Source organism: Triplophysa rosa, linkage group LG10 (genome assembly GCF_024868665.1).
Source record: "Triplophysa rosa linkage group LG10, Trosa_1v2, whole genome shotgun sequence".
In the NCBI taxonomy this organism is placed as follows: domain Eukaryota; kingdom Metazoa; phylum Chordata; class Actinopteri; order Cypriniformes; family Nemacheilidae; genus Triplophysa; species Triplophysa rosa.
In genome coordinates, this window is record NC_079899.1 from 13,426,655 (window position 1) to 13,452,226 (window position 25,572).

Sequence of the window (25,572 nt, forward strand, 5' to 3'; positions counted from 1 at the left end):
GGTGTGCGATGAGGAGAAAATTCTAAAAAGGGGAACAAATTTAAGAGTTGGGAGATGATTTTAAGATCAGTTATTTATATTTCTTTGGTCAAACTTTCTCTTACACGATAGATATGTCAATCAATTAAAAACTGGTTATTTAAAAATAGTCGCATTAGTTATTAATAGAAATCTGGATGCCTGTTTTTTTTTCATATCACTACACAAGACAGGACCCTTTGAACACACAACAAACTATGATTGAAGAGAAAAGCCTCTCTCTTGTATCAGCTATGATATCTTTCAGATAATCCACCTATACCGACCGCTGCACAAGTCACGTCCTGCACGTCCCACGTCACTGCAATCAATGCACGCGCTGTTGATCGCGTTTATCTTATAATGTATGTTACGTCCCATGTTTAGGGGTAACGTTAGAGGAACGTAAACACTTAATATTAAAATACCTTTCCAATGTGTCAGGCGGACAAACGAGTCAAAGGTACGGTGCAAAAACAAGTTATATATTTTAGGCTACAAGCAAAATGTGCCGAGAAAGCATCTAAAATCAAAGCTTCGACTCTGGCAAGAAGGACACTAGAAAAAAGGTTTTGAATAGGAAAAGATTTGAATAGGGAAAGAAAAGCAGTTCGCTGACTACCTGCAGAAAGTTACAGCTCCTGTGCAGCGGTCTCAGGCAAGACGTTGGCATAGCAACCAGACGCGCTATTTCCGTTGCAGAGCGACTGCCCTTCTCGATGTACAAACACCCTGCTTGCTTTGTCTTTGCCTCGTTTTAATACACATAAGAACCATTTAGGCAAATAAAACGGAGACATTTTAGCATCGGCACAAGTTTATTTTGCACAATTTTTTTTAACAGTCACTGCCATTTTTACTGCATTTCTTGCCTGCGGTAGGTATCCGTCCTTTCAGTAAACCATAACTTTCAGGCCATGACATTTAGTTTAAAGGGAAACTGTTGAAGCTCATTTAATGAGCCAGAATCAAACAATCTGGCATTAACAAAAATATTGAAGAACATTTAGCTAATTTTGTCATACCCCGCTCTCCTTCATTCATTAAATAATTGTGTTTTCTTCTGCAATTACATGTTTTGTTAAATAAAAAATGATAAATAGATTAATGCTAAACAATCACACGATCAAGAAATCATGCAATCAGACAAATCAAGAAAACATTTTTATAATCAAAACATATAAACAAACATATGTTATCACATTCATATAAAGACCAGGGCTAGTTGGCACATACAATAACAGAGCATAATGCTGTCCTCCAAACTAACTAATTTCCACTTTAGCTGTTGAGTAAGCAAGTGCAAACAATAAAACCACAATAGAATACATTAAGGCAAAGGTCAACTATTACAATGAAGGCTGGAGTTTTTTAAGAAGTAGGCCTACCATTTGCAATATTTGTTAGCCAAAACAATATTATAACATTTTTGGACATTATCTTTTGCATTTTTGCTGTTATGTTTTAGAATTGTTTAATATGTAACTGAAAAGCCTGAATAAGGCTAATTAATGGGAGGTTCCATTTTAAATGCTATTGGGGCATGTTGTCAATAAAGATGCATGCAATGTTCAATAATGTTTCAAAGGCAATAATGTTCAATAATGTTGGTTGTTTTTGGTGGCCAAAAATGTATGTGCCTTAATGGACCTACAAAAATAAACCAACCCTGAGAAATATTCAATGGAGTAAAAAACATGACAATTAGTCTATATTTGAGTTATATAAAGGCAAAATGGCAGCAAGAATATGATTTTGAATGAAATCCTTCTCCACTAAGTGCATTATTTGAGGAAGGCTACAGTCCAAACCTTTTTCTTGTTGCCTCACATTCAGTAACACTGATACAGTAGCGATGTTTACTGCAAGCAGTTTATGTTTTTGCCCATAAGACATGTTTTTTGTTGGATTTTCTTTAACATGTGTTTATTAAAGGGGAACTCCGCCGAAAAATGAAAACTTTGCCTTGAATACTCACCCTGAAGTCGTTTGACAAGCCTAGGACATCTGTTCACTCCCGCCTATGGACAGCTAAGTAACACACTCTGTGCCTTGAAAGTCAGTTGTGTTGCTGTCTATGGGCGGGAGTCAGAAAGCTCGCGAACCTCAACAAAACGATCTAAATTTGCGTTACGAAGATGAACGGATGTCCTAGTCTTGTAGAACGACTTGAGGGTGAGTAATTCATGAAAAAATTTTCATTTTTCGGCAGAGTTCCCCTTTAAAGCCAGCATATGTGTTATTAGACAGTTTTTATCAATTGTTAGTAAAGCAAATTATAAGGGCTGGTGTCTCCTAATGAAATTTGTAAAACTAGCCCTTTGATTTCAAAGAATTGTTCAGTTGTGCGCTGAATCAGACACATTTTATATTAGCAAACAGCAAAACAAAGTTAATGAGAAGTACACTTCATCAATTGTAGAGTACTTGATTCCAAAATCACCTTCTGTATAGTGCAAGTATTTCTTTAGAAAGTCAAATTCAAATCCGCATTAAAGTGAAGTCTCCACACAACAGGAGCCTCTGCGGACATAATACCTTCTCACCTCCGAGGAGTCCCCGCAACCCTCGGGCCGATGTACTATAAGGACCGGAAAAAAGCGAGCATCCTGGTAATTGGGTGGGCTGTCGTTGAGGGCCAGCTGACTGGTGTTAGACCTGCAGCATTGCTCGTCCATGCAGCAGCGCTCAGTAAGCGTGCTGCTGCGGCTCCTCCACAGTCCCACGGTGCGCCTGGAACCATACATACGACACAGGGAGAAATGGGAGGTGTCCAGGGACAAATGGGAGTGGAATGTGTGTCGTGAGAAGATGGAGGAACAGCTGGAGCTAATGGTTGGCCGTCTTTGTCCGCTCTCGTGTCGGAGACAGTGTTCGCAGTTCTGCTCCAGCGTTCCGTAGCTCTGCGCTGGGTAGCTGTCCAACAAGAGGCGGTTGGAGGAAATGCTGCTTCTGCGGTCCGACCCCGAGGCCCCTAGGTTCATCAGCATGGCCTCTGAGTAGCTCGGTATGAGCTGGCGGTTTGAGCGAATGTGCCATTCTAGCTCCGTGCTGTCCACCGTTTCTGCTCTCGGTAGACAGTAGCGACTGTTTCTCAGAGTAGCCACATCCTCTGGAGATGGGCTGTTGTTGCTGTACTCTAACCCGAAGAGTTTCTCAACTTGGTAGTGAACGAAAGCAGTACGGTACTCGATTAGCACTCGAAGTGGCCAGGAGAGCATTAGCAGAGCGGCCATCCAGAACGCGACCCATGAAGTGTACCACGGCAGTCGATCAGGATTTACGTAAGCGATGAGGTGCTCTTTGAAGTCGACGTTCTTCAGGAGCATGCCTTCACGGGCTTCCATGTAGTCATCCAGACCCTCGATTTCAGAGAAGAACCTGGCCCTCTGGTTGAGATAAGCATTCTCGGGTCCCGCTACTGCGAAGCTGAAACACTTGGTGAAATGCAACCGCGTCACTGCGTGACCCTCCAGCCCACGTAAGTTCCGCGAAACGTCCCTCATGCCGCAACGACTGTAGTCAAATTCTCCTTCTGCCACATGCGTGTTAACACGCTCATGGTAAACCTGCATTGTGGTGTAAGCGTCTCCGTTCCTGTAACGTGTTACTTGTCGAGTCCGCCGTACAAAGTGATAACTGATGGCTTTCCACCAGACACTCGGTCGAGCCTGGCGCATACGCAGAACCCTCTCGTACACGCTTTCCACGTTGGCCTTGCACTGGAGCTCGCTGCGGGAGCGGCAATGCCAACATTCCATGAGGTAAATGGCGTAGAGCATGAGCAGAAAAGCCAAAGGGATGTACACATACCCATCAGAGCAAGGGCTGGCGTTGTATTTCATGGAATGACCTCTGAGAGAGTTCATGGAGGCAGCGTGGAACATACTGGAGGAATCAAAGCTCAGTTTTGTGACTTCAGTGAGCTGACACCAAGCTACGGCACCCAGGCAGCAGTACATGAGCAAGGAAAGGAGGAGGCAACGCCAGTACGTCTCACGGCACATAGAGGCACTCAAAGACTGCTTTACTGGATGCTGCTACATGGAACCAAAAAGATGCAGAGAGAAAGGACCATCAGCACATTGTGGGGCACAAAAGTCTTACAATCAATGAAAATGGAATGAAAGCATTTTCGTTAACTGAAATGAAAACAGAACGTATCATACTTGAAAAAATCTGAGAAGAATCTAAATTGATTTCTATGGCTCTAAAACTAAAATAAAGTGAATTTGTTTTAGTTTTTGACTTAAAGTATGTTATACATTTTAAAACCTTTACAACTGCATTCAGCCTGTAAAATAAACCCTCTGGAGTCTGAGGGTGTTTTGAGGCCATTCAGAGGTTTTGACATGCCCTCACATATTAAGATGTGATATTAAGATATCTGAAATAGTCCTAATAGCGCTAAAATACAAAAAAGTAAAACACTTCTAAGAAATAAACTAAAATATTAAATTTGAGTCTAGTAAACAGAAATCAACAACAACAAACATGAAACTAAACTGAAAGGACACATAAAGAAAAGTAAATAGAAATCGTCCTTTGTTCAAAACTACTGTATATACTGTGTAGCCCTGACATTGACTTTAAAACTAAGAAGGAAATAGAATAAGTAAAAGTGAATCAAAGATGAGAGAATTACATCTATTGATCTCAATGCCACTGATATGAGACACTATTGGTCGAAGGATCATGTGTCCTCATGTTCATTACATCTTATGCTCCTCTTAAGCATTCTTCTTTAACTTCTTTATGCACATATCTGCTGAATAAAGTACAATGGACATGGCTCCATTTGAATCTAATTCAAATAAAGTGCAGATGACAGTAAACCCTTCACATCACTGGAGGGAAATAGATTTATGTTAGAAAGTAAGAGGCCTGACAAGACTGAGGATTGTTTTAGAAATCAGGTCTCTTAGTTCAGTATGTATTCCTTACATTCTAGCACTGATTGACTGTCTAATAAACTCTATAATAAGAGCTTAAGGGCTACAACTGATCTGTGTGGTTAACAACAAGGAATTATATTTAACACACAAAATAAGAAACATAAGACATGGAAAACCAGCCATACAGCTGCATCATTACACATATACTTAAAAATAATAGGTTTGTATTTTAACTGTATGTTAATTTTGACAAAGCACACACACAACAATAAAACATCATTCTTTCAATAAATGATGATAATTTCCAAGCGTTTCCACTCCAGTTTCAATTGGTCAGGCCAGGTTTAACAACCCCATTTGTTACTGAAAAGTAAAAAGTGTCTGAATGCTAAACAATGATGGCTAATACAGTGAGTTCACTGAATTAAACACTAACATTTAAAACTAACGTAATGACTTGAAGTATGTAAAAGTATCCAAGATTATCTCTTCATCAGTTTAAAATACTGTTAATATTCAGCGAGGGTCTGAACATTTCAACAGCTAATACCACCTCTTTTGATAAGGGTTGAAAGGCTTTTAGGTGAGGGAGTGAGATGCAACATCAATAATGGAAATCCCACATGAAAGAGAATACTGTGACAGGGAAAACTGTCAGCAATTCAAAAGGATATTGTAGAAAAGACAGCTCCTCACTCTATGGGATAAGTGAACTTTGGACATGATATGGTTATGATCTAAGATGCTTAAGCAGATTGCAGCTGCCCTGATAATGATTTTTATAAATGAATACCAGGCATAAATGCAACTGCGTGATCCCTAAAAAAGCATCAACCTGCACAGAGAAGAGATGATCTTTCATCAACCTTTGTTTTATTATATTTAAAAAGAAAATAAATCAATGTCACAATTTTGATGTACATTTTTGTAATGGATTGCATATTAAATGAAAAAGACAGTTAAATAATGTTCTGTTTGTAATTTGTAAGTTATTAATAAAAAAACATTTTACCACAATACATTGAAAATCACTTGAACCAATAGTGACAAATGTGACAAAATCAAGAGCTCTAAGGTGGGACAGGCTGAAACCACCATTCAAAAGGACATTTGCTGGATTAAAACCAGTTTTGTCTAATATGTATTACAAATAGTGAATAGTTCTCACAGACGTAAACATTGCATTTGTGCCTCTAAGGCTTTAAACAATGTAAATGGACAATAAAGCAGTACTGCTGTAAGTCACTGTGACATGTACAGTATAGGGCTGAAACGATTCCTCGAGTAACTCGAGTAATTCGAATACAAAAAATCATTGAGGCAAATTTTGTTGCCTCGAAGCCTCGTTTAATCCATTTAACTACAGTACACACGGAGCACTGCGTTTCCCCACGGACCGTTATTACTGACGCACAGCCCGCTAAACTCTATTCATGTTACAGGGCTCTCAAGTCTCACGCATTCACCGTGAGACACACGCACATTAGTCTGTTCACACGCTCACACGTATGTCTCATGCTGATAAATAACTGATAGCTTATTGAAATGGTGAACTGCTATTTTACTTAGTTTTAGTTTATTTTGCGAGTGAAACTTGTTTTCCAGATGCATTGAGTCCATAAAACTAGATGCGGACTTGTGGATGCCGAATCCTGTTATTTACACGTGTCATCTGGCTCTTCTGCGTGTCTGAGTGAATGAACTGCACAGTTTAACGTGCTACACGCATGATGCTCATAAATTTGTCTGCGTCTGCGCTGAATGAGGACATGAACTTCACCTCCAGAGTTGCTCTGAGAGTTTATTTCACAAACATGTTATTGTTTGAGTGAAGAAACAGACATACTAAAAAATAAGCGTCTTCTGACAACCTGCCAAAATAAAAGTAATAGGCTATTGTTTGAAATTATTATTTCCATTTTTATTCATGTTTCTTATTTATATATTTGTATTATATTGCATTTTGAATTTAATATGGCAATGGAATGTACTAAATGGGTTTAGTTTTCACAGATATTAATGTATGCAATTTCAGCAATGAAAACTTGAATTGTTCTGAAAAGGAAACAAATTAGTTGTTCTACTCATTTTAAGAGACCTGTCTTATTTTCTCTTGTATATTTAGTATTGCTTTTTAATAAAGAAAAAGTACTTATTATCCGAATACCCGATTCATCGATGGAAATCAGTAGAATACTCAATTAGTAAAAGCTGCAGCCCTAATGTACAGTATATAATCTGTTCCACAATAGCTTTTCTATAATTACATCAGTCTGTTATAGAGATGCTGATCAATGGAGAAAACACTACACTACACTAACTGCAATGAATATGACAACACATTTAACCCAATCTTATAATTCATTATTTTTATAAAACATGTTACGAAATCATGTCATTATAAAACTGCATTAAACTGCAGAGGCCTTGATTTTATTACCAAAACAAAAATGAACCAGCAGTTTCAAACATACTTATGCTTATATATGCACCATTTAGTCTAATTTATATTATAAGTACAACATCTATGTGTTTTTGTTATGTGCAGTAAGTATTCTCTGACTACTGCAAATTGACAAAACAAATTTCATTACAGATGAAATAAAGTTACACATAAATTGGAATCAGACATGCTTTTAAAGTGCATTAACATATATGCTTTAATAGTTTCTCTTAATAAAATTTTTAAGTCACCTTACAAGAAAACTATTTTCAGACAGTGAACTGGAATATGCTAACCCAATGTAAGAAAATTCTGCAGGCTACCAGGAAATCTAACACATCATCTGATGGCAGTCATCATAAGGCTCGTCTCATACCTCTTCCAGTACATCGAGACTGGCCGGTGTCTCCGCACCACCATCCGGGGTGCTTGGCGCTGTGTCCTCCGCAGTCGTATCAGTTTCCAGATCTAGAGACAACATCCTGTGGCAGGTATGACATTGCACTTAAATATTGTATCTGCAATACGCCGCTTTTCCTTATAGAAATCGCTTCTAGACGTTGCTTTAACCGGCTCTGCTGTGCTTGGGATGGATGCAAGGGGATTCCGCTCTGGGTGTTCCCATTCAGGCAGACTGGGGGCGGAGACCGCGGGGAGACTGCGGAGGACAGAAAAAACTCTCTAAAGTCTCCTAGACAGCAAAACATCTACGTGAACAATAAAATACTGAACTCATTGAACTGCGAAGGCATCGGGTATAATTAACTAGTGCAAATGCGTGTGTTGCAATGTTTAGCACAAATAAATAGTTGTGTTCTTCATCTATGAAATTCATCACCATCTTCATTCGTTTTTTCTTAATGCAAATTCACTGGTGCTTTAAAGTTTGAAGTGTTCTTTCTGTCTGACTGACTATTGAGAAAGTGCCAGACACTGTGTCAGGTCGAACCTGCATCACTAGGCTAACGTTACCAAGTTTGGTTACTGCCAAAGTCATTAGAGTAAGGGCAAGATCACTCAGAGATGGGATTTAAGCCGTTATGTCTGCAATAAAACAGCAATCCACTAATATATTAATTATTGACCAATCCTCATCACAATTTGTTAATTATTATATTGGTGCATTTTTGTATCTTATCTTAATGCACCAAGTAACCATAAAAGTCACGTAAATATTTTACATGAATTTGATGTAATATAAAATGTGCATTTAACTCGAACAAAAAGACCTTTATTTTGTAGTGAGTTACACTTGACCCGGACATTGAATCGTGTCGGTGAACGGCATGTGTTTAGTTTACAACCGAGCATAGGATCTGCCGAACAAAGCTGTGAAATAAAACACACATTTCCACTTATTATCGAATTGTATGGGATCTTGCTGCGCTGATCACTGACTGTTGTTTATATTGTTGTACTTGTGCTGTCTGCTAGAACACTTTTCAAACTGCACGCGCCAGTGCAAGATGCCACTGACAATTTAGGGGCTACATGCTGGATTATTATTTTGTCACTTACCCCTGAAACATTAGCGGCATTTATTACGGGAGAGTGGGATGTTGCGACGTCCCAAACCCGCAGACAGTGAAGCGGATCTGCTCGAGCAGCAGCAGGAGTTTTTGACAGCGGGCAGCCGCTCTGTTACTGTAGTCAAGCGTCCTGATAAACGCAGAGGAGACGTGGAAGAGCAGGATAACCAGAGAGATGTCGTGACTATAGAAGGTGAGTTGTAAATAGGGTCATTGTAGATTGATTTAGTGTGACGTTGGTATTCAAGCACATTTACTGTCACATGTAGACATTTTGAAACAGTAGACTCCCCCTTTTTGCTTTCATGACTGCATGCACTTGATGAGACAAAGGCACCACGTGATTGAGTACAAATTGAACGTTACATATTTTAGTAGTGACTTAGAAATAGTGCAGAATCGACAATATTTCTTATTTATTTTTACTGTCACAGTTATTGCACAACTGTATATATAGTCTCTCTTGTATCAAAATCTTTCCCCCTTATTTGAATAAGATCTGTACACAGTATCTGTTTGAATTCTTAACTGGTTTCTTTTTCTTTCTGTATTTCTACATACATTCAGACCTTCCTGATCAGATTCCCACCCTGACACCTGCACCTCCAAAAAAGTCACGTTTTAAAAAGGATCGAGTGCGCTTTGAGGATGAGGACCCAGATGAGCGACTGGACAGACATGATACTCACATCAGTGCTGTCCTCTCCAGGATCATTGTGAGTAATCTTTAGCTGTTTTGTTATATTTTCATGAAATAATTTAACGTGATGCATCATTTGAATATTCTTTTTGTAGGAGAGGGACACTAGCGCAGTACCCGTGTCCTTGCCAACATTCACAGGCACTGCTTTTCCTAAAGTTCTACATCGGTCTGTCGTAGAGAGTGAGGTAATAAGATGTTTATACCATATTACAAGGGCATCATTCCTATAAAGTATAAATCTGTTGAATTGTTCTTTTGTCTGGTCAAATCTCAAGCATTTTCTGTGCACGTAGGGAATGGAAAAAGGACCAAGAGGAAGAAAAAGTATTTTTGCACGTCAAATTGCAGCACGGCGAGCTAACAAGGAAGATGCACATAGTTTAAACGGTTCAGGGACTGAAGATCAGTCATGTGGAGCCACAAATTTTGCCTCCTTACCATTGGAGAGCATGGACACTGAGCTATCTACATCAAATGTTATTGGTAAGTCATAGTTCATCATATTTTTGTTCATGGTTAACTAAGGCATCATCTCAAGTTGTTCTATTGTAGATGCTGTTAATGCCCCCTTGCTAGTGTCGGGTCAAGGACTTGGAATTGCTAACAGTGGCATAGAGACGATAAAAATCCATCAGGAGAACCAAGCAAAGCTGCAGGCAATGTCCCAGAGTGAGATACTGGAGGAGCAGAGGATGCTGCTGGCCCAACTTGGTGAGCTGGATGTCATTTGTAATTTTAACGATTCTGGTGCCAAAAATACACTTAACTTAAACTGTCAAAATGTAAAGATCTTTACTGTAGCTCTTGCTTGCCAGAATGTAACTTGTCACTTTTGCCATTCTTAAGTTTTAGGTACTTAGATCTCACATGTTTGTATTGTCAGACCCTAGATTAGTGGACTTTGTCAGATCTCAAAAAGCACAGATAACTAAATCCTCTGAGTCGGCATCCGGGCCTGGGCAACAGGAGGTTTCCCTGAATAAATCTCTGTCTAATAGCACCGCATCGGCGCTAGATTACACAACACAAGCTCAGGAAACTCCACAAGCGGCCATAGAAGATGATCAGAATGAGGAGAATGAGAACCTGCCTGTAGTTCAACATCCAATTACAGGTGAGATATTTATATCATTTCACTTTATTTCAGACTCTAAGGTCCATAGAAAAACAAAACTCACATACAAATAAAAACAAAGACACATTTTTTTTATATTTACAGAGGAAAAGCGTACACATTTGTAATTATATTTAATGTATTTGACTGAATAACTGTTCTGCAGGATTTTTTCATGAAAAATGATTAATAAGGTTTTTGGACTGATCTGCATGCATGCAGCATTGGAAAGTAAAGCTTGCCTAATGCACCGGATGTGGTCTTCACAATCTCGTCAGCTCAAGTGCATCTGGACAATTTCCAGTTTTTTATTCAAACTGCACTTGGAGCTAGCCACAAATATCCAGGACTGTCCACTTGGCAGATCTGTCCAGCTAAGCTGAGCCTTCCAGCATGCTAAGGCACATGCATCAATTTCACTTAGTCTGATTAGAGCAGAGCTAGCTGGAGCGAGCACCAATTAGTTTTAGGGTAATAGAGATAAGAAAGACTCACTGACATTTATGGATGAGGTACACTTGGGGTTAATGTTTAAAGAACATTGTTTCTGTAAATGCACTGCAGTAAGCATGTGGTGTTTTGTGTATTAATGATGGGCCTTATGATTTTTGCCTGGTGGACGATAAATTGGGTGAACAAATCCAAGCCAGAATATTATCAAGACAGATGAAATGTCCATATTTAGGACCCAGCATGAAATTGAATCTCCAAAAAGCACATAAATCCATTATTAAAGTAATCCAAACAACTCCAGCAAGTTAAAGGAATAGTTCACTTTAAAATTAAAATGTAATGATAATTCACTCACCCACATGTCATACAAGCTGTCCGTGTGTTTATTTATTCTATCGAAAATAAATCGAGGCTACTCAGGAAAGCTTTCCAGGTCTTTTCCAAAGCTTTCCTTTTTTCCATATAATGGACTTGAACAGGGGGCTGTTGGTTAAGGTTCAAATTTTAGTTTCATCTCAGCTTCAAAAGGCTCTAAACGACACCAGCCGATGAATAAGGTGTTGTCTAGCGAAACGATTAGTCATTTTCCAAAAGACTAAAATATTTAAATGTGTGCTGAACTGGCCGTTTTTATTATTTTATACTGTTGTCTGAGGTCTACTTATGACGTTTGTGTGGTTTTTACATTCTAAAACATCAAAATCAGTAAGTAATGGGCTATTTTCTACCCTGGTTTTGAAGCCGGATGGAGAAACGCTCGGTTTTAATGGGCGGGCCGCATTGAAGACTTGGAAGTAAACGCCCACTGCTATGATTGGATAGCAGTTTGCATAGTAAACTTAGTTGGAGCCTTCTGTGAATTTGGTTAGACAGGTAACGTTATGTTACACATTATCAGGACATATCAAGCGATCTCTAACAAAGCAATAGTGACGCATAGTACAAATATGTTTTACTCGCATAAGATTGCTGCGCCATTCCTGTCGGATCCAATATTGACGGCACAGCACTGCTTTTTAATTTAGTCTCTCCACAAATCCAGCGCCTTTGACGCGAACAAATGCTCAATGTTTCACCCACGTGAGCAGGAACGTACTTAAAAATAAACTTCAACCACGCATTCCTAATATCAGAATTCGAAGGAAGCGACTGTGTTCTTCCACAACCAGGTGCTGCACAATGTTGCATGTTTGTTGCTTGGTCGCTCTAAATAAAAATAACAGTGAAAGAAGTCCTCACTTTTGCGCATATGACACGGGGCTAGCCGCTCTCGAGAGCCCTTCGCTAAAGTGACAGGGTTGCCAGATCGTCACAGAAAAAATAAGCAGATAAAGACAAGACAAAACTTACAATGCAAATTGTTTATATATTTTATAAGACCAAAAATTCTTAACATCTTCAACAGACCATTTATTAAGACCTAAGTGCCGAGGCTTTTTGATCTAAGACCAAACAACAAGCATAAAAGCGCTTATTAACAACAAACATGGCAACACAGCAAAAGTGCTCTGTGATGTAGCCTTCCGAGCAAAACACAACACAGCGCATATCAGCAGTTTAGTTTAAACTGACGGACAAAACTAATCTTTAGCCGAAAAATATGTCGCTATGGTTTCCAGTTTGTCAATCATCACAAATGCGGTAGTGTGTATTATGTGTGGCTAAAGTCATTCGCGAACCAGTGGGCGGGGCTAGAAAAGTAGTCGTTGATATTTTTCTGTGGAGGCGGTGTTCAACCTATCTGTCATAGATACTGTAGGTGCATTCCAGGACATGGCGTTCGCTGGGCCTGGTGTCAATAACAGATGTAATTTCAGTAACAAGGGCGTTTTCAGTTCTGACACTTACAGGATGTTCGCTTGAATACGATTCCCTCTTATACAACAAAAGCTCGGGTTAAAATTGAGGTCTTAATTCATTGCCCCTTTAATATTTTATAAACATAAATACACGGCTTGCACTGCCTCTGCAATGCACGTCCACGACTTCCGTATTACGTAATTACGTTGAAAAGGTTACGCGTTACATAGATTTCGAAAGATTTAAACATCCCTGATATGCACACAAATTGACCATTTTAAACAATAGTCTTGCACAATGACATATAACGTGTCATTCAACATCCAAGAACTTTTGAACGGTCTTCTTTCTCCACACTCGTAAACACTGGGTCGGAACTTCCGCTTACGTCACTGAGCGTGACCTTCCCAGCGTGATTACGTGGTACGTGAAGTTGTGGACGCACTTCAAGAAGGCACTTCGAGGCCATTCAAGCCCATATATTTATGTTTAAAAGGTATATAATTTAGTAGTTTTCTATGAAAATGACGAATCGTTTCGCTAGACAACACCCTTATTCATTGGCTGGTGTCATGTAGAACCTTTTGAAGCAGCGATGAAACTGAAATTTGGACCTTAACCAACAGCCTCCCGCTGTAATCCATTATAGGGAGAAGAGCACTGGAAAGCTTTCCTCATAAGCCTCAATTTGTTTTCGACAGAAGAAATAAACACATGGACGGCTTGTATGACACGAGTGAATTATCATGAAATTTTTATTTTAAAGTGAACTCTTCCTTTAATAAATGTCTTTTTTTAGCTACATTGAAACCCAAACAAATACATATTAGCACTAAAATCAAATATGGTGGCATGTGGATGTCTTCAAATCTGATCGCTTCAGGCATGTCTCGTGACTAGATATCGTATTTTGTCACGAGACTTGCATACATCCAGTACGGCATGGGGGTAAGTCATTTTGGGTGAACTATTCTTATAAAACCCTAACAGCTACCCATAATGAGCAGCACTCACATTTCCTTATGAAAATTGTAAAATCTATTTATAATACTATTATTTAAAATATAAGTTTTGCTTTTCTTTACAGAGGATGAGCTGCCTATCAAGCCGCAGAAGGAGTGGATACACATGGACAAGCTAGAGCCAGAAAAACTGGAATGGACAAGAGACCCTCCTCCCAAAAAGCAAAGCACCAAAAAGGTACAAACCAGAAAACCTGGAAAGAAGGTTAAATTAGTGCTAGCTAACCAATTCACAATTAAGAAAGTTAGTGATGACTAAACAACCACAAGGACCCTTTAGCAACTTCGTAAGAATGAGAACCAGGAACCACCCTGAGCACCTTAGCGTGCACCCATCAACACCACAGCAACCTCACAGGATGCCACATTTATAACTGAAAAGAACTGTTAAACCATCATTTTTAAGCTTAATGATATATACAGTATGAAACAAAAAAATGAAACATGGATTGCTTCTGGGCCAGTGTTGTTTACGTCTTGCAAAATGGTCTGTAGCAGTGCCTTAACCACCCAGAACACATTATCAACCGCAGTTGATACAATTCAGTATATCTAGTAAATGAATCTGCATTTGTTTGTATAAATGCTTCATTCTATTTTCAGGCTATGCAAGCCCGTTTCAACTTTGCTGGTACTCTCATCCCTCCCACTGAAGACTTGCCCACTCATTTAGGTCTGCATCACCATGGAGAGGAGCCAGAGGTTAGTGGCTACAGCTACTGAATGGTCTCTATTCTGGCAGTGAAATAGAGCTGATGCTACGTATTTAAAAAGACGTTTGTGTTAGTCAGAGGCAGACGTGTGGAGTGGTTGCTTATGTGTAATACTAAATATCATTTTCTCTTTTTTTCTGTTCTAGCTGGCTGGCTACTCACTGCAGGAGCTTTTCATTCTCTCTCGCAGTCAGCTGAACCAACAGCGCAATCTGGCAGTCAGCACTCTGGCTAATGTCCTGACCAATGTAAACACAAGTTCTTTGAATTGATTTGAAAAGGTCTTATATCGTCTTTTAACCACATAAACGTACCCATGCAAAACACACTATATTTAAATATAGCAAGTTTAGTTTCATGATGATGCTAGTGGAGGCAAGAAAATTAGGACTGAGTTTTGGTCTCCATTGTTGATCATGTTCTTAAACATAACATGTATATTTGCCTTGTTCTCCATCAGGCTCGTGCGGGTGAGTACACGTCTTCTCTGAAGAGCAGCGTCTTGTCCTGTTTGTTGGATGCAGGACTGCTCTTCCTTCTGCGCTTCTCATTGGATGACAGCGTGGAGGCTGTGATGTCAGCAGCCGTGAATGCCTTGCATGCTCTGCTGGTTTCATCTGACGATGAAGTAAGTGGCAGTCTCATGGGACGTTTTTCATGATATGCACAGAGATGTATAAATATAGATTTTGGTTCGTCCCACACTAGGATTGCTTAGACAGTGCCTTTCCATGGCTGCTTGGGACAGCCACCTTCCCTCTGCTGCCCACGTCTCAGGGAGATGAAGATGACGATGATGAAGGCATGGACGTGTCTATGAAACCAACCGTTAAAGAGAAGGAAGACAACAAGACCGATCATGATGTTGCTAGACAGGATGTTGTCAAGGTAACTGGGCTCTGACATTGTTCTCTAAAAACACGGAGTGGTTCAACGAGAGGTGGTAAACGTTGAATGTTGGACTATTTTTTACCTGGTTAATGTTTCCACAAAGTTTAGATTTGCAATTTAAATTCAGGACAAACAATGTTTATATACCAGGTTGAAGGTAAAATCTCAGAGGGGTTCCTTTGCGCATGAAATTCCTGTGTTGTTCTCAGGGCTTTCTGAAGATGCAGGGTCTTCCTCGGCTCCGTTATATTTTGGAGGTTGTGCGACCGTCTCCCAGAGTCGTTCTTGATATTCTGGAGATTCTGATCCGAATCGCCCGTCACTCAACTGCAGCAGCTATACAGGTAAACATGAGATGATCTATCAGTAGTGAGTGACGTTACACCTACTATAAAGACCTAAAGAGCTATTTTTGTAAACATCTATTTACGGTGCAATACTGCCAAGGTCATGGGTTTAATTCTCATTATATGCATGTACTTATAAAATATATAGCATGAATGTATAGTTTAGGTTGTTTTGGATAAAAGTGTCTGCCAATCCTGTATAAATAATTTAAAATTGTAATTTTCTCTTAGATCTTGGACTGCCCACGGCTGATGGACACTGTGATTTCTGAGTTTCTTCCAGGATCATGGGCTCCTCATACTTCACAGACTGCCTCCTCTTTGTATGGGTTGCCTGTTGCCTTGGCGATGAAGCTACTTCATGCTCTAGCAAGTGCTGGGCGGCATGCTTGTGCTCGAATTGTGAGTTTTACAATGGGTGGCAGTGTTAAGCACCCACTAATTATAAATAATTATGATACTTATGACAATAATGACAGGTTTCCTACTCACACTTTAGGTTATAATTTTGTACAGATTTCTAGGGTCTTACTGTGGGTTAAAATTGTTCTTGTGTGACCATATTTTAATAAATCCCCTGTCTACTCATTAAAGGGATAGTTCACCCAAAAATGTTGCCATCATTTATTCTTTCTTATGTCATTTAAAATCTGTTTGTCTCTTTCTTCCGTGGAACAGAAAAGAAGATATTTTGAAAAATGTCTTGGTGATTTTGTATTCACACATTGGAAGTCAATGAGGTCCAGTGTTGTTCGGTTACCAACATTCTTCAAAATATCTTCTTTTGTGATCTACAGAAGAAAGTAAGTCATACAGGATTAAATGAAGAAAGAATTTAAGGAAAGTTCTGATGACAAGTTTGCTTGAACATCTTGTACACTTTTGCATAGCACTAACTAGTGTCTACGTGTCTCAGCTGAACTCTTTAGGAGGTAAAGAGATTTTGGCACGTTTCGTTGTTGTTGAACCATCAGAGATGTTGCTGGAACCAAGTGAAGCTCTTCGCTGCAGTACAGAGGCACTAAAGATGTTCGCAGTGGCCGCCAGCTATGGACAGGCCTGCAGTCTATACAAGTGAGAGCTTCTGTCTGTTTTTCTCCAGTTAAAGTGTAATCCAAATGTTTGGTAATTCTGTCTTTATAATTAGTAATACAGTGATAACTGTTGAGGATACATTTAAAGGATTTGTCTGTAGTGACTGTGCAATGTATGACATTGCATTTGCATTTATGCATTTGCAAGCGTCTGTAGTATTTCAGTGCATACTTGCTATGATCAAACCAACTGTGTACTTCTGAAACAGTGCTCTACCAATTGAGCAATTGGAACAATGCTCTTTTTCCTTTATTCCAGGGATCTGTATCCTGTGCTGGTTCAGAGGTTGCAGTCTGGGAATCGGCCCTGTGCATCTTCTGAGGCTGTAACTCCTCTGGAACTGGACAGAGTCAGAACTCTGCTGGTGCTACTCACTCAGGTCACTCACACGGCAGGCTGTTGTGAGGAGCTACAGAGAGGACTAGGCAGGTAAGACTTGACCTGTTTTCTGAAACATGGTAAGTAAGTAACATTATAACACAAAACATTATCACAACACTGATGCAGATAAAAAAATAAAGAAGCTTTGTCAGTATATCATCTAAACATATAAATAACCATTTAAAAAATATGCAATTTCTTTTTTGACTGGAAAAATAGACTGCTATCGAAAGGATGGTCACATTTAGTTAAATGGTACAAATTAATGTTACTGAAAGATTTACAAACACTTTATTTACTACATCTATTGTAACAAATATTTAGCTACTTAAAGGGACAGTTTACCCAACACAGAGAAAGATATTTGGAAGAATGCTTGTAACCAAACAGTTCTTGGCCACCATTGACTATCATAGTAAGAAAAATGACAACGGTAGTCAAACGTGCCTTAGAACTGTTTGCTTTCCTACATTCTCCAAAATATCTTCTGTGTTCAACCATTTTCCTACTATGGTAGTCAATGGTGACCAAGAACTGTTTGGTTTGGAATATCTTTCTCTGTGTTCATCTGAACAAAGAAATGTATACAGATTTGGAACAACTTGAGGGTGAGTAAATGATGACAGAATTGACATTTTTGGGTGAACTGTTCGTTTGAACTGAAACTACTAATATAATGTTATGTAATATTAATGTAAAAGATAGTGTGCAAATTGTTCAAGCTCCTTTCTGCCACTATAAGATGTCTTGTTTAATAATATCCAGATGCAGTTTTGATACAGTTGTGTATTGACAGTTCTCAGGGTACAGAGTGTCCTCCACCCCCGCCCGTTTCATGGAGTCATGTGACCGGTCTGCAGCCCACCGTCATTGGTTTGCTTAAGGGCTGTGTGAAAGCCCTCGACAGCCCAGGACAAATGTCAAGTGCACTGATTTTGATTCCCTCCTACCTGCTGTTCATGGAGGCATATTATTCACAGCTCTGTGAGCAGGTAAATGTTTGTAAGAAAGAAGAATGATTAAGAATTAACATTTAACATTTTGACCACTTTATATTCACAGTTTGCTTTGCGTGTTCTTTGAAATGGCTTGTATACATGCTTTCATGTCAAACATCCAAAAATATATGAGAGGATTTGTGCTTAGCATACTTGTGAGTCAGACATTATGATTTCCACACAAAACAGCTGCTGATATGTCTTTCTTATTTGCACTGCTGTTTTAGATTAGTTGTCATTAGGGATGTAACGATTCACTCAGCTCACGATGCGATTCATGCTACTGATCTCACGATTCGATTCATTCACAATTTATTTTTACAAAATGAGTTGAGACAAATTAGAAATGAACAACTGCCCTTTTATTATTTCTCAAATGCTGCACATTTCTTAGTAAAATAAAGATATCTTTTATGTCAAATAACAAAACTAAACTGCAATTAAAAAAAAAAAAAAAAGAATAATACAAAAGTCTCTTTAAAATAAACAAACTAAGACTTTGTCTGTGCTTTTGTTAGATTTTTTGTATTTAAGAAATATCAGCATATCCACGTTTTCCAAGTTTGCAGTAAACACAGCGGCCCCTGCTGTTCAAAACATGTATTGCGATTCAAATAACATCTCAAATAGCTTGAATCGTGACATATTAAAATCGATTTTCAACCGGCTCATGGTGAATCCTTACGTCATCCCTAGTTGTCATTGATAGCCTGTAATGCACATACTGTTGTTTCCTCCTCGATTCAATATTTGTCACTATGGATGATACTCAGAAATTGAGGTAGAATTTATATGTAGCCTATAATAAAATGTTTTTGTTGACAGAGCTCTTTCCAGCCAGTTCAGTGTCTACAGGAGCTAGAGTCACTTACCTCAGATGTGCTGATGCCACTGATATCCCATCATGCCATACAAAATATGACAAGTAGCTTCAGGTGGGTGAATGTTTTGTGTTCTTAAATGGACCAAGTCTGTTTGACCAAAACGGATGAATTCAATGTGTCTTAAGCATATATACACTACCGGTCAAAAGTTTTTAGACACCTATGTGTTCATATTTTTTCCATATTTTAGAATAATAATGAACTAATCATAATTATGAAATAATAAAAGGGAACTATGGGAATTGTGTTTGAGTAAAAAAAAACATTAAAACATGTTATGTTTTATCATCTTCAGTTCAGTCACCTTTTGACTAGAATTTGCAGAAATGTTTCTTGTCATTTTATCAAGCAGCTTCTTCAGGTCTCACCCTGAGGTGCTTTTTAAAGAATATTAAAGGATTACCATCTATTCTGTGCTCTTATTGGCTTCTCTTTCTTCATTATTCAGTCAAAGACGTTGTTTATGAAATAAAATGTTCGTTTTGTCATGAGAAAAACATGTTTGTTTGCAAAATAATATTTTTGTCTACTAAACTAATTTCAGACATTTAAGCACACACTTTCAGATCAAACGTTTTTTTTAAATAACGAGAAACATTTCACTCAAGTGTCCAAAAACCTTAGACCAGTAGTGTATAAGATATTAAAAAAGTTCTATACCACAAGATGTGTACATTAACATAACAGAAACATTCTTTGAGATGATACTTAACAAACTGGCATGATAAAAATATGTTGGCTGTTGTACAGCAACAGAAAAGGATTGATATTACCTTCTGTTGATACAGGTCCAGCTCTATGATTTGTAACCCCGCACTAAGTGCTGTAGGTTGGGATGTCGTTCCCAGTCTGCCTGGGCTGGGCTGTTCTAAACTTAAGACCACCAGCAATCTGACAGGACCCAACTCTCCCTTGCCCCTCCCCACAGCTCTCCTCCACCTGCTAAACACCATTACCTCCATCCACAAAGGCATAACTAGAAGGGTAGGTTTGTTTATATTGTTTCACTGTTAGTCGAAAACAAAATCAACATCAAGTAGTTGGATGCCAATTTGTGATCGAATGATATCTATTTTATTGAACTCTCTTTCTCTCATCAGTTTAGTTCTTTCCTCCTGTCAGACTCTGTTCTGAATTATCTGCGCTCCTGTATTGGAGTCACGCCCCCTGTGTCACTCACAAGTGCCTGGATTTTACGTCATGAGCACCACCTGCTGTATTTGCTTCTCAGACTGGCACACAAACTGGTAACCTTTGCATTTACACAAGCCGGCATTGCTTTGCAACCCATGCATTTCACGAGATTTGTTCTGTATACATTTCTTTGCCTGGTAAATTATTTAGATTGTGTTTGTTGTGACCGGTGGCATACCTGGCATTGTGCTTTGCTATCAGTAATTGGATGATTTAAACTCCATAACGGCAATGTCTTAGGTCCCAGTTGACCCAGAGGTGGCCAAACACGCCTCTTTATTTCACCAAGTGTCCTTGGCTCTGTTGTCCTGGCTGCTTCCTGGCAGTGAACACCTGGCACATGAACTCATGTCCACCATGATCTTCAGCCACAGTCTCCTTCCGTAAGTCTGTACTGAATTCATACATTTAGTGAGGTTTAAGTCAGTCAGATTTGACATGTCCAAACAATGGTCCATGAGTCGGTTAAACGTGGATAAAAGCAAATACCATACTCTTGAGGTTGACAAGACATTTATGCGGCTTTTAATGAATTTGTATTAGTATTAAAGTGATAGTCCACCCAAAAATGGTAATTCTGTCATCATTTACTCACTCTTGTCATTTTAAACCTTTATGACTTTCTTTCTTCCTCAGAACACAAATAAAGATATTTTGAAGAAAGTTGGTAACCGAACAGCACTGGACCCCATTTACTTCTATTGTATGAACACAAAACCAATGCAAGTGAATGGGGTCCAGTTAACAACATTTTTCAAAATATCTTCTTTTGTGTTCTGCAGAAGAAAGAAAGTCATACAGGTTTGAAATAACAAAAGGGTGAGTAAATGATGACAAAACTTTTCTTTTTGGGTGAACTATCACTTTAACACCATTTATAACTCATAATGACTATGGCCCTGTTTCACAGACACGGCTTATCTTAAACCAGGACTATGCCTCAGTTGAATTATGATAGTTATGTCGCTTTTATAAAAATGCCTTAGAATACATGACTGGTGTGTATCTTCAGACAAAACAATGGCACTGATATATTTTATATATTTTTATATAAGTTATATTCAGTTAAGACATGTCACATCCTGATTTTAGTCTGGGACTAGTCTTAAGCCTTGTCTGTGAAACCGGGCCAAAAACTCATAAAGAACTCAGAGTACTCGTGGCTATAAACTAAAGGCAATTTGTCCTCCATTTTCTTTGGCGTGCAAAATGCTAAATATTTTCAAACAATTTTGTAGGCTCTTTCATCAAATTTTTTCATTTGAGATTTCTTCTATTGTGTGATTTAAGCCTTACATTAGCTAAATCTTAACTAAAGCTTTTGTATTATGGTATTGCGTCTGTTCAGACTTCATGTTGTTTACTGCTTAATTTCAGCTCCAGTAAGTGTAAGAGTAAGTGCCTACAGATTATACAGAGTGCAGTTAAATGAGAAACGACGGGATTTCGATGGACTCAGTGCTGTTTGATTGTTCTATTGTGTTGCTTTGATGTCAAATGTTAGAATTATATACTTGAGAATTAATGGAGCTCTCCAAGAACGGACTTATTGGTTCCCAATTACACCAAGATAAAATCTTTCCAGTCTTAAAGGAACAGTTCACCCCAAAATGATTTACTAACCCTCAAGTTGTTCCAAATCTGTTTAAATGTATTTGTTCTGATGAACACAGAGAAAGATATTTGGAAGAATGCTTGTAACCAAACAGTTCTTGGACACCATTGACTAACATAGTAGAAAAAATGGCTTTACACATTTATTTGTTCTGTTGAACACAAAAGAAGATATTTTAAAGAGTGAGAAACAGTTCTGGGTCACTTTTGACTACCATTGTAATTATTTATACTCTGGTGGTTTGTGGCCAAAAACTATTTGGTTTTGACTGATATTTGGTGTTAGTTTTACAGTGTGTTTAGATATCCAGCTTTATGACTTTTAAGAATGCCCTTATTTATGGATCTATGTATCAGTCCAGTTTTTCAGTTCATAGTTTCACATCATGCTCGCAAGAGGGCAGCAGATAATGCAATGTAAAATGAATTGAGACGTTTATTCCATTGACAGTTAACCATAGCCTTCATTGTTTGTTAAAGGGACAGTTCACAAAAAAAAATCTGTCATCGTTTTTACTTTGATGTTGTTCAGATCCTGTATGTGGCTTTTTCTTCTATGGAACACAAAATAAGATATTTTGAGAAATGTCTCAGTGGCCCATACGTGTTGTGTTCTGCAGAAGAAAGAAAGTCATACAGGTTTGAAATGACATGAGGGTGAGTAAATGATGACAGAATTTTTGTTATTGGATGAACAATCGCTTTAAAAATCATATCATGTGTATCTTGACTGTAATAAGTTGTTTTGACTACTTGTGATTGTATAAAACATGTCTGGAAAAGCATTTTTAAACTCTAAAGTGTAATCATTCGGTTTTTATTTTTAAGGGAGGGTGGTAGTGGTGAACCAGAGGTGGCTGCGTTGGCTGAGTTGCAACTCCAGGAGAAGACTTTACCAGGTGCTGGTGTTCTGCTGCGCAACGCTCTTCTTCATCTGCCCTCCATTCGTGGTTGTTTCCTCACCCACCTTGCCCATATGGAACCTGCAGTCCTTGCTTCCCGTGACCGGTACCTTGGCCGAACCCCCTGGATCAGATCTCATCTCCTACCTGAGCTTACTGGCCCCTCCCTGCCCTCTGATTGGCCCTTCTTACCGCTCATCAGCTTGTATGAGCGAATGGGATTTTCGGCTGGAGGCGGACAGCAGGTTGAGTCTCTTCCAGTGGGGTCTTTGGAGTCAGTCACTCATTGCCTTCAGTGGCTGCTGGTTCTGGAAAGCTGGCGGGAGCAAGCTCTTAGCGTGGTACCACCGGTGGCTAAGTTAGCCCGACTAGCCTGCGTCTTTTTATGCTCCAGTGACCTCTTTCTGGAACGGCCCGTGCAAGAGCTGGTGTGGGTGCTGTTTCGTGGGCTGACGCGGCCGGACCGGCTTGAGGCGCTGGATCTGGGCTCGCCTCCACCGGGCTTGGCGTCTTTTCATGACCTCTATTCGGCTCTGCTGGCTCAATATGAGGCCGTGTCTTTTGGAGACCCTTTGTTTGGCTGCTTTATGCTGCTTCCGCTGCAGAGGCGCTACAGTGTCTCCATGAGGCTGGCCGCGTTTGGCGAACATGTCGGGATGCTGCGATCTTTGGGCGTCTCGATGCAGAAGGTAATTGGCTTCTTTTCAACTGACGTCCAAACTTACTGTCTCAAAACGTAAAGCATGGGTTTCAGTCCCATCAAGCACACATACTGATAAATGAATTAACTGAATACCACTGATGATAAGATTGATTGTGGGCATTTGGAGCAATTTAGGTTCAGATTTGGGCTGTAAAGTTTAGTTTTCAAGGTCGCCCGCATATTAGATCTTGCACAATTTTTACATTCACAAATTGGTTTGCTCAGGATCTACCAAATTAAGTTTGTGAATAAAATGAGGAAAGACATTCCACCTGAAAGGAGTTTGTTTGTCCTGCACAGTTGCCTATTCCACTGGAGAAGTTCACGTCCCCCATGGAGGACTCGCTGCCTCTGTTGCGGCTGTATTTTCGGGCGTTAGTAACTGGAGCTCTGAAGAGGAACTGGTGTCCTGTGCTTTATGTGGTGGCTGTTGCTCATCTCAATGCATTTATCTTCTCTCAGGATGCAGTGGCAGAGGTAAATTACCTTTGTATTATCACTTTGTAATAATAATAATGAGAATATGTAAATGTAGACTAAGCCAAGATTGGAACCTCAGTATTTATTCATTGGCAAAGAACTATCATCATGTCTTCCCTGTCAAACTCCAATGATTGTGAAACATGTAATTGGACTGTACTGTTTTTAATACAAATAGACTGTTTTTCTAGAGATCTTGCATAGATAGGTTTAGAGGTGCAATGTGTAATATTTAGGAAGATCTACTGACAAAAATGCAATATAATATACATAACTATGTTTTCAGAGGTGTATAAAGACCTTGCATAATGAAGCGTTATGTTTTTATTACCTTAGAATGAGCTATTTCCATCTACATACACCGCGGGTCCCCTTACATGGAATTCGCCATATTGTTTCGACAGTAGCCCTAAAGGGACAAACTGCTCTATTCGTAAATACGTTATCTCCTTCAGCAAAGAAGTGAAAACGCAACAACACCTTTGTCCTGTGTCAGCCGCCGTAGTGCTTCAAAGGGAGGGGTGGAGTGAGCCGTTGGTTGCAATTTGCAACCTCACTGCTAGATGCCGCTAAAATCACCACATTGCACATCTTAGATGTCTCAACTGTTGTTTTATAAATGAACTTTGTCATAAATTGTTTTGTCATAAATTAATGAAAAGTTTTATATAGGCTAAATCTGATTGATAGTGTCTTAGTATTCTTGTTCTGTCTGTGCCCTGTGAGTTACGACCATGATCGTTTGACTCGCACTCTTTAACAGGAAGTTGAGGTTACACGCCGGAGCCTGCTAAGAAAAACACACTACCTGACAGATGAGGTAACACAAAGCACCCCCTTTTTATGTTAAGGCTTTTAAAGAGACTATTCCTGGTATCATCTTCTATAATGTCTCTCTTGTTCTTTTTGATTTCCTAACCTTGTCTGTTTGTGTTTCTCTAGGTGTTGAAGAACCACCTGCTTTTTTTCCGGCTGCCCCAGCAGGATGCAGAGCTGGGCTTTAGCACCTATGAACAGCTTCCCCCCATTCGTGCCCACAGGTTGGGAAACATTATGGGAACAGAAGAGAAAACAGGAAAGAGGTGAAGGAGGAAAAAAAAACATTTGGTCCCAGTCATACATAGGTCCATCCCTGGTTGATTTGTGATGCACAGTCTCTGTGACTTATGGCCTTAAACAGCCAAACAAAGTCTAAAAAATAAATTTTGTATGTGTATACATGATGATGTGGTTGCTTGCGTCCATATGCCATTTTTAGCAAAAGATTTTCAGTCCAAAGTGGTCTATCTTCAACTGTACTTTTACAATTACAACTTTAGAGCGGCAGAAACCCAACACAGAAACTGCAACACAAATATTTGTTTTGAGCTCCTTTAATTGCACGGGTAGTCAT

At 39.2% G+C, this 25,572-nt stretch overlaps 2 protein-coding genes across 2 annotated transcripts; one reads left to right on the plus strand and one right to left on the minus strand.

Annotated features, from left to right (window-relative positions):
* Nucleotides 1-883: 883 nt before the first annotated feature.
* On the minus strand, nt 884-8,400 carry si:dkey-13p1.4 (transmembrane protein 151B). The gene is made up of 2 exons (XM_057343839.1): nt 7,733-8,400; nt 884-4,058 (listed from the first exon to the last, which is right to left on the minus strand). Exons 1-2 carry the CDS (start codon nt 7,835-7,837, stop codon nt 2,511-2,513), a joined length of 1,653 nt encoding a protein of 550 aa, XP_057199822.1. The 5' UTR covers nt 7,838-8,400; the 3' UTR covers nt 884-2,510.
* A 230-nt stretch (nt 8,401-8,630) lies between these two features.
* Nucleotides 8,631-25,344, plus strand: rpap1 (RNA polymerase II associated protein 1). Its single transcript, XM_057343838.1, has 24 exons — nt 8,631-9,078; nt 9,453-9,601; nt 9,681-9,773; nt 9,882-10,071; nt 10,141-10,299; nt 10,472-10,702; nt 14,043-14,155; nt 14,581-14,679; nt 14,837-14,938; nt 15,151-15,318; nt 15,399-15,578; nt 15,791-15,925; nt 16,160-16,330; nt 16,845-17,002; nt 17,282-17,452; nt 18,201-18,396; nt 19,228-19,337; nt 20,075-20,270; nt 20,387-20,533; nt 20,721-20,863; nt 22,923-23,685; nt 24,000-24,176; nt 24,943-24,999; nt 25,122-25,344. Exons 1-24 carry the CDS (start codon nt 8,913-8,915, stop codon nt 25,263-25,265), a joined length of 4,218 nt encoding a protein of 1,405 aa, XP_057199821.1. The 5' UTR covers nt 8,631-8,912; the 3' UTR covers nt 25,266-25,344.
* The last annotated feature ends 228 nt before the right edge of the window (nt 25,345-25,572 follow it).